Source organism: Glycine max, chromosome 17 (assembly GCF_000004515.6).
Source record: "Glycine max cultivar Williams 82 chromosome 17, Glycine_max_v4.0, whole genome shotgun sequence".
NCBI lineage: Eukaryota > Viridiplantae > Streptophyta > Magnoliopsida > Fabales > Fabaceae > Glycine > Glycine max.
This window is the reverse complement of record NC_038253.2, coordinates 15,462,854-15,472,128: the sequence shown is the minus strand read 5'-3', so window position 1 is coordinate 15,472,128 and position 9,275 is coordinate 15,462,854. Positions and strand designations below refer to the sequence as shown.

Here is a 9,275-nt window from a genome sequence, read left to right as displayed (position 1 = left end):
GTCAATCAAAATGGTCCTCCACTTCGTCTACTATGCAATTTCCTCCCGTGATAGAAAATCAAGACCGTGTTTAAATTGATGGAAAGGAATGGAATAAGACAGAATGGAATTGAATAATAGCAAGTTTCATTATTTAGATTGTTTAACATGGGTTAGGACGGGACATGATATACATGGATTATTTCATCCAATATTATATCCTCTTTACTTCGTCTTTGATTAGGGAGTACGAACCACATTTGTTTTTTCATTTAATCTTAAAAATTTACAACTAATAGGAAAGGAGTAATGCTACATCCTTGTACTACATCTTCTTACAATTTTTCCGACTCCTTAATACCTTAAAAATATAAAACACATTTAATATTTACTACCCAAGAAAATAAGAGGATCAATAGGAAGATGAAGTAGGAAGACTTAGAATCATTCAATAAGAAAGTAACTTCTACTCCATTTTATCCGCTTTTATTCTATTTTCCGTTAAATATGCACTCATAACCAAAAATGTGGTATCGACCATTAAAATAACAAACTGAATAAGACCAGTTAATGAAGCTAACAGACTAATGACTGGCTACACATAGTTATAACATAATAACAACCGCCATAACCAACCCCAGTAGGAAAACATAATTCAGAGACCAACAATTTCAAGGAACATACATGTAATGTAACTGAACAAATGAGAACACAACCAACAAACATTGTGAAAATGGCAAGAATGCATTACCATCCTTACAAAATAAAGGATCATTGAAAGCTGGTACTGGAGATATCATCAATGTTTGCCCACCTTCTGAAGGCACATGGCATCAAATTCCTACCAGCCAAAAATCCAAACTTGTTCCTCAACATAGACAATCTGTTGTTGTTGTTGTTGCTGCTGCTGCTGCTATTACTGCTTGAAAGAGCATCATCAACCAAGGACACTTGTGTCGTGTCGATCGGAGGAAACGCTGTGCTACTTTCCTGAGGCCCAACATCACTACCACTTCCATCCAAAGCCTCAACTTCAGTACTGAAATCAATACTAAGCACGAGAGGACTCCTCTTCTCACGCAGCCACTCCACAACTTCACCGTTAACCCTTCTGCACTTCCTCACCTTGAGCTTAACCAAATTAGGACACCCCGAAGCGAAAGCCGCAATCCCAGCATTCGACACGGGGCACCCCTTAATGCAAAGCTTCCTAAGCGCCCCACACTTTGCCACAATGCCCTCAATCTCTGCATCCCCAACCGTACAAATCCCACAAAGTGCAAACCTCTCCAAACCCTGACAACTAGAAACAATCGCAGTCAAACTCAAAGAGGTAGGAAACATAGCAATCAGCACAAGCTCCTGCAAGTTAGGACAGTGTTTGGCCACAGCCATCAAGCCAGAATCCCCAATCCTGTTAGTCCTCCACCCATCGATGTGAAGCTTCTTCATCATCTTGCACCTCTCCGCAACTTGGCAGAGTCCCACATCGGAACACTCGGGTGCTTTCACAAGGTGCAAAGACTCCAACTTTAAACACTTGGAAACCCCCAAAAGTCCCACATCGCTAACCTGAACCTTCTCTAAATGAATCTCAACCAACCCGGAATTCAACTTTCCAACACTTTCCAGAGTCACATCCCAATCCCCTGAACACCGAATCAACTTGAGCGTTTCAAGCTTCTTCGAGTTAATTATTAACGGCGCGAAACTGTGGCCGTTAACGAGCTCCTTGAGGCAAATCGATTTCAACGAAGAAGAGGAAGTAACGGAAAGAGGCACCGATTCCGCGCCGTCACCGTTACCGTTTTCAACCCCTCGAAGCCTCTTGATGGAAACCTCTTCGAGAACGGTGGAGTTGTTAACGAAAGCGTAAACGCCCTTTGCGCCGAACGCGCACGAGCCGCACGAGAGCTTCTTCAGATTCGTGCAGTTTTTCGCGACGCCGGCCATTCCGAGCTCCGTGACTTCCCTGCACCCGCGCAGCTTCAGCCGCACCAGATTCCTGCACCGCAGCGAGATCAAGACCAAAGCGTCGTCGTTTACGCTCGCGGACTTGCGGTCGCACCGCAGGGCAAGCTTCGTGACCGAGTCAAACCGCGAGAAGAGCGACGGAACGAAGTCAACCAGGCTCGCCTTCGCGTTCAGGGAGAGGCGCTGTCGGTTTTCGCCGTCGACGCGCAGCCACCGCCGGCACACGGCGGAGCAAGTTTTCCGATCGACGGAGCTTAAAAACTGGAAAATTCCGGCGAGGCACTCGTCGGGAATGTCGGCGGTGTAGTCGCGGCCGCCGACGATGGATTCGTCGGAGAAATCAGCGTGGCCGGTGTTAAAAATTTCCCGGCGACTCAGGTCCGGCGACGAAACCGGCGTGGACGGTGCTTGTCCCATTGGGGAAGAAGAAAAAAATAAAGATAATGTTAAACGCAGCGTTTTTGTGAGGTATGTGTTTATCTTAGCGCATGGGACACTGGAGTTAGAGAGGCATCATATAGTACATAGGTTTTTTTTCAATGTTTTCACCCGTCAAAGGGTGAAGCGCGTGTCGTCTCCGCAAGATGGACGAGGGGGGTTATTAACGTGTGGTTTGGTGCACCGTATTCTAATATGATTTCTAGCGTGAGATGTTGGGCGTTCAATTGGGACCGTTTGATTGGACTGCGTAAGGAACCAAAAAAATGTAGGTTAGATGTTGTTGTTTGGGTTTGGCCTTGTCGATGGAGAAATTGGGGAGTGGGAGTGGGACTACTTTTGGTGGGGACCACTTGGTTCGGTGTTCGAATCTCTTGTCTTGTTAACAATGATTGTGGCTTGTTCCAAGAACCACGTTGCTACGACTTTAACATGGGGTGACAATGAAAGTGGGAAATTTGACTTGGACCTGGTCCTTGGGGTACTTTACTTTTACGAGGATGTTCTCATTATGATTTCAGATACTTTGAAAAGACAAAGAGAAAGAGAATTTTGAATTCTTTCTTTATTCATTTTAGTTTTTTGTAAGGGTATTTATGGACTAAAATAAATTATTTCGGTTTAATTTGTTTTTATATTTTTTGTTAAATTAAAACTAAACGAAGTACTAGGATTTAAAATGCACTGTGATATCTCATAACTCATTTTCTATAGAGGATGTTCATCAAAGTAAACTACTGGACCAGAGTAATAATAAAATTATAACAGCTGCTAAGCTTCATAAAGAAGATATAACTGATCGGTTGAATGTAACATGCTATCTTCCTTTATCATAGTTCAGCATTAAAGTTGTTTAGTATGCTATGTAACTCATTAGCGTAAGAATTAATCGTGCTTTTGCATTCTAATTTTCAAAATGCAGTTTGATAGGGTCAGAGGTTAGTCCTAAATAACATAGGTCTCATTTTCTGTGGCTGTTGTTTTGCATCCATTGTGAAATTAATTTTCCCTTTGGGTCTGAACTAGCAGAGAGTGAAAAGAATCCTGTTCATTCTAAGGAAAAGCCAGTTCAAGCAACTACGGGATCAAAAACTGATCAAGGTTCCCTCTTAATTCTCTACTTGTTGCATAGTGGTTTATGCTGCTTTAGAACCAAATGGAAATACTGCCTTGCCTTGCTTTGCTTTGAGATAACTAACTAATGTCTGTTCTCTAGTTGGAAATCACATGCAGCATTATTATTTTTCTCTTAAAATAATACTTACTAGAGTGGTTCTTGGTATCCCTAAATTCCCTGCTTCCTTATGAGCCTGTTCCACAAGGTTATATATCATCAGTATCACCATTTGTATTAACTTGTTTGTAACCATAGCATAACACAGTTTTGAAGGACAAGAGGCAAGACTGTAATCTAATTGGAGGATACTTGGGCGTCAAGTTAAAAGCTTTTAGATGGGAAAGCTAGAGTTAGGAATTAATGAAGACAAAATTTTGATATTAGAAATTTAGTAAGCATATCTTTTAGAGTAAGGTTGTACGGAAGCAAAACAGGAGGAATTTGTGCTTTGATCATTACTCTTGAACAGTGATTTAAAATGTTTCAAATAACTTCACTGAAATCTATTCGGGTGCTTTCACCTTACAGCATGTTTGATTTCAGAAGAATTGGTCCTTGACATGTACAATTATTTCCTTTTCAGGTTCAACACCAAGCTTCACAACCATTATTTGACACTCGCAAGGTGTGTTCACACTTCGGATATTTTATGCTCATTAGTCTTGATGCCCTGTAACAAGCAGCAACAAATAATTTTGTCCAATAAATATTTTCTGCAGGCTTTTACAGGCTCTATTATAGAGGATGCTGAAAATATACAAAACAACTGCAAGAGAACAAAGTTCAACTTCATCACAGGTAGATTTAATTTACTGATTTATATGTGGTAGTATTTCCCATAAAAATATTTGATAAACATGGTTTTTATACATGATGCTTTGCAGTTTCATCACTGACTTGTATATATACTAATCACGAGTTTGACCTTCACAGGATTCTGGTTCTCAATCTTCAAAACCGGTCTCCAGATTCAAAATGCAGAGAAGATAACTACAAGAAAATGAGAAGGTTGGATCTATTTTGTATTTGGCGATCTAATGGTGTAGCATCCATGATTCTAGCATGTGCTGATTGAGATCAAAAGTAGCAAGAGTAACAGTGGGATAAATTGTTATGACTTTTGAGTAACAAATTTTTTGGACATGTTTGATTCTCTTTTGTTCAAGTGCTCAAGGGACAAATTTTAAAAAATGTGCTCAAGGGATTAATAAATTTTAGAAAATAGAAAACTGTTTTTGAAAACAGTAAACAAACATGGCCTTAATGACCTTTCTTGGTAGAAGAAAAAAGTGGAAGAAATGAAGATAGAATTTAACATTCTTTAAACAATGATTCTGGTTCAAACAGACTTAATTAGCTATGTTGTTATAGAATTGTAATTGAAATAGTGTATTTTTTTTTTTGGGAAGCGTCAGCCATGCTGAAAAAACCTAGGATCCACTTATACCATGTAAAAATGAAGCAAGGGAGAAGAATTGATGGGTGAAATTCATTATTTATTCATTGATTAGCTATGTATATATAGATTGATTTACACAATTCAAAAAGCTGAAAACTAACATATATAAGTTTGTGTTAATCTGTCTATAAAAAAGTTACAAAATTCAAAAGCTAACAATCTTAAAAACTAACATATCTGTATAATTCAAAAGCTAATAATCTTAAAAACTAACAGATATGTAAAATTAAAAAACTAACAAGTTTATCTAAAATTATAAAATTAAAAACAAATACATCTTCATATCTAAATCTAAGAATACATATTCAAATTTAAAACTTGAATCCCTTGAAATGCGTCAAACAAATATGACAGATAGTTAGTTAGGATTTTATGGCTGGTAACTGCCTATAAATATGGTAGGATTGTTCACATTATTTTTTAAAATATTTTTTACTTTTCTTCACCTATATTTTTTTATACTTTTAATCACTTTTTACGTTGCAAGTCTTATTAATAATAGTCTTGTTAAATAAGCGCAAGATATATCACAACGTATCAGATCCATAAAAAAGGCAACTACCTATGCAAAATGAGCCATTTTAAAATAAAATTGAAAACTGAAGAAATCAAATTTAAAACTAGACCTAGATTCATGCGATGCATGGGTTGTGTAATTTTTATATTTGGTTTATTAAACGTTTTAAATATTATAAACAAAAAGAGGAATGATAGGGAAGAAAGTATTTTAAACACCCTCAAAGATATAATAGTTTTTTTTTTATTTGAAAAAATGTTTCATGCACATCTATTATGTTATAAGACAACTAGAGAAAGTAAAAAAAAAAAAAAAAGACAATAGAATATATGAATGAATGAAATAATCCTGAAAACTAAAACAACAATATGTTAGTTTTAAATTTAGAACATGATTACTTAATAATGTATAAAACTAAAGTATTGTAAAATGATTTAAAAAATACACTGGAATAATTTTAGAGATCATGGTTAGATTATTATAAAAGAATTTAATATGATTCAAGTATTTTTTATAAGTAAATACATTTTTAAGTAGTGGTTACATCAATTTACCAAAACTAGTATTGTCACATAATCACTTTATTTTAAACCTTGATAAACAATAGATAAAAAGTAAGTTATAGGTACGTAATATATAAAAATAGGAATGCAAAACTAATTTTATTTTATCCATCTATTGTCATACCTCTTAAAGAGTATAATTTTAATTCTCAAAGTATGGAAACAAATAAAACATTAAAAACTAAGTTAGAAAATCATGAACCATGAAAGAATCATATCTCATCAACAATCACTTAATGAAGTTTTCCTAGAAGAGTCATAGCAGTCCATTCTCAATATGCGTCATCCATTTTTAGATACTCCATTACCACAACTTAGTTTTGTCTCCTCTGGAGACAACAAAAAGTAATGTTTAGAAAGAAAATGAAAACAACAAGTTATAGGTAATTAAAAAAATAGAAATTTGAAAATGATTTAATTTTATCAATATATTGTCATACCTTTCAAATAATGTAATTCTAATTCTCAAAGTATGGAACAAATAAAATATTGAAACTAATATTAGAAATTCACTATATCTTGCTATCATTTAGAGAAACCACCAAATTTTCAAACACATATGATGACCTTCTTGTAGTAATTTGTCGAAAGCAAGTATGTATTTAATTTTTTTTCTTTATACATACGTGGATTTTTGTAGCTTATAAAAATGAAGTCAGTTTTATAATTGTCATTGAAATTGAACTAAGAATGTTAAAATAAAGCTGAATGCACTAAAATATAAAGTGATAAAAATACCTTGTTATCAAACAAGATCATTTCAATACTGTTGACTTCTCTAGGATTTTTGAACTCTGATACAGACCACAACCTAATTATGTGAGCCTTAATCTTCCATTCAATTTTTCTAGGATGTACGTCTGAAATGAAAGTAAACTTTGTTGTCATATCGCCTCCAGGAATTCAGAGTTCAATCTCCAAATATTATATGCAATTTCCTTTTATAGCCAATTTGTTGTTAGAAATTGATTAGTAAAATGAAACTGTAGTAACTATTGGTATTACTATTTAGTATTTTCTTACTGATGGGAGTGCTTTAACTTTAAACGTTACTCAAGTTTTTTTTTTTTTTAGCTTGAAACATGAAGTTGCTTATATAAGTAAACATTGTTTAATAATAATATATCATGAATAAGTATGGTAGGATCAATAAAATTAATTTAAACACTTATATTTATAATTTTAATATTAAAATAAATTTTTGTTTAAAATACTTAAATCTATATAAAATTATAAGATTCATAAATTATGATAAGCAACTCATATAAACTATTATATATACATCATAGATGCTCTTAGTAAGATGAAAGGAATTCTTTTATGAAAATTTAAAATTCTGTAGTTTCACTTTGAACGCTTACTATACATATATCCAGCAATACCCAGCAATAAAGAAAGGAAAAATGTAGGCTACAATAATAAAAAAGAAAATATAAACATGAAATGATGACTCATGTACATTTCTCATTTTGATCATTATTATATTATTAATTACAAATACGTTGTCATTTTAATATTTTCATTCCAAAACCTATAAAAATTTGAAAACTTTGTTACCTGCGTAACTCATTTAATATTTGTTTCCATTAAATATGAATAAAGATGATCAATTACATATAAAAGAACCAAAACTTTCATTTATAACATTAATACTATTGTGAGGCACAGTAAAAATTAATCTGAGAATATTTTTTCTCCAACAATATGACCTAACGAAACCTTAATTGAACTTTTAAAATATGTTAATATATTTTTTTTATACAAAAAATGAAACATATGGACTTGAAACCTCACATTCCTTTTAGCGATCCCTATTACTTCAATATAAGTTGAAGTTGGTAAAATTATTATTTAAAATATCTTAAAAATTTATGCATAAAAAATAATTAGTTTATATTCATAGTTTAATTAATTTAAAAAGGTATATTTTTTTAAAAAAAAATTCTTTAAAATTTATGCATAAAAAATAATTAGTTTATATTCATAGTTTAGTTAATTTACAAAGGAATGTAATATAGGTTGACTAATTAATAGTGGTGCTTAACATCAATTTCCAGGTGTTTCATATTTTAACATATAAATTTTTAATAATTTGATTTATGAATAAAATGAATTAATTTGTTATGCTTAATATGCATTTTCATATATTACTTTGAGGGCAGTTTTTAAAATGGTAGGCTGATGAAAAGGTAGGCTAAGTTTAGGATGGAGGTTTACGAAAGAAGAAATAGTTTATTGTAGAGAAGAATAAATAGTTATTAAATAGATAAAAAAAAGGTCGGTTATATGCTATATAATTAATATGGAGGTTTAGGAAGATTTTAATATGGTATGCTGGGGTAAAGGTAGCTACGTTTACATAGAGGTTTAGGAAAGAAGGCATGGTAGACGGACAATCAAGAGGTTAGGAGTTACAGGTTAATATTATAGGCTACAATTAATATGATGGTTTAGGAAGGAAGAAACGTTGGAGATGTAAGCATAGTTGTGAAACTAGCCTGGTCATTGACTCGACTGAGTAAGTGGATTAATGATTTAATAGGTGGGTTATATTAAAAATTTAAAATTATATATATATATATATATTATAAGTATATAATTAATGTTGTTAGAGTAAGAAAAGTTTATTCATATACCAAAATTCAAAATAACAATTAATAATAATGTGATATCAAAACGACATTGTAGAGGTGATTCATTTTTTTTAAACCGGCCAGATTAGACTGATCCAATCGAGATTGAATACCTAACCAGTCAGGTTTGATTGGATCATCTTAAATCAATTGCGTGATCAATCCAATAATAAAACCGGTCCGGTTAGATAACCGGGTCCATCGGTCGGACCAAATCGGGTTTCACAACTATGGATGTAAGTGAATTAAAATATATTAAGATTAATAGACGTATAATAATAATGTGAAAATTTTATTTTATCAATCAATCAAAAATTATTTTTAATAGGTTTAAATACATTTTTAGTTCCTAAAACTTAGTGTTTTTTGTTTTTGGTCCTTTCAATTTTTTTTATTTTTAGTCCTTACAAATTAAATTTTTTTAGTCCTTAAAACACTCTTGACAATGATTTGAATCGTAAAAAAGGTTATCTAAAGTGTGTCAAGGACTATAGGTAAAACAAATATAAGTTGTCAGAGTTAAAAACAAACAAATAATTTTATAAGAATAAAAAAATGTTAAATTGCAAGAATTAAAAATATATTTAAGTTTTTT

At 32.9% G+C, this 9,275-nt stretch overlaps 2 protein-coding genes across 2 annotated transcripts; one reads left to right on the top strand and one right to left on the bottom strand.

Annotated features, from left to right (window-relative positions):
* Window positions 1-433: 433 nt before the first annotated feature.
* LOC100779319 (F-box protein SKIP2) lies at window positions 434-2,446 on the bottom strand. Its single transcript, XM_003550949.5, has one exon. It carries the CDS (start codon window positions 2,368-2,370, stop codon window positions 751-753), a length of 1,620 nt encoding a protein of 539 aa, XP_003550997.1. The 5' UTR covers window positions 2,371-2,446; the 3' UTR covers window positions 434-750.
* A 222-nt stretch (window positions 2,447-2,668) lies between these two features.
* Window positions 2,669-4,651, top strand: LOC121173807 (uncharacterized). Its single transcript, XM_041011027.1, has 5 exons — window positions 2,669-2,872; window positions 3,421-3,492; window positions 4,092-4,133; window positions 4,228-4,306; window positions 4,442-4,651. Exons 1-5 carry the CDS (start codon window positions 2,669-2,671, stop codon window positions 4,510-4,512), a joined length of 468 nt encoding a protein of 155 aa, XP_040866961.1. The 3' UTR covers window positions 4,513-4,651.
* The last annotated feature ends 4,624 nt before the right edge of the window (window positions 4,652-9,275 follow it).

Excerpts from the sequence above, each read along its gene's own strand:
- LOC100779319 (XM_003550949.5), bottom strand. The coding sequence starts at position 2,370 with ATGGGACAAGCACCGTCCACGCCGGTTTCGTCGCCGGACCTGAGTCGC.
- LOC121173807 (XM_041011027.1), top strand. The coding sequence starts at position 2,669 with ATGTTGTTGTTTGGGTTTGGCCTTGTCGATGGAGAAATTGGGGAGTGG. Across the intron at positions 2,873-3,420 it reads ACTTGGACCTGGTCCTTGGG|AGAGTGAAAAGAATCCTGTT; the intron begins GTACTTTACTTT and ends CTGAACTAGCAG. Across the intron at positions 4,307-4,441 it reads AAAGTTCAACTTCATCACAG|GATTCTGGTTCTCAATCTTC; the intron begins GTAGATTTAATT and ends TGACCTTCACAG.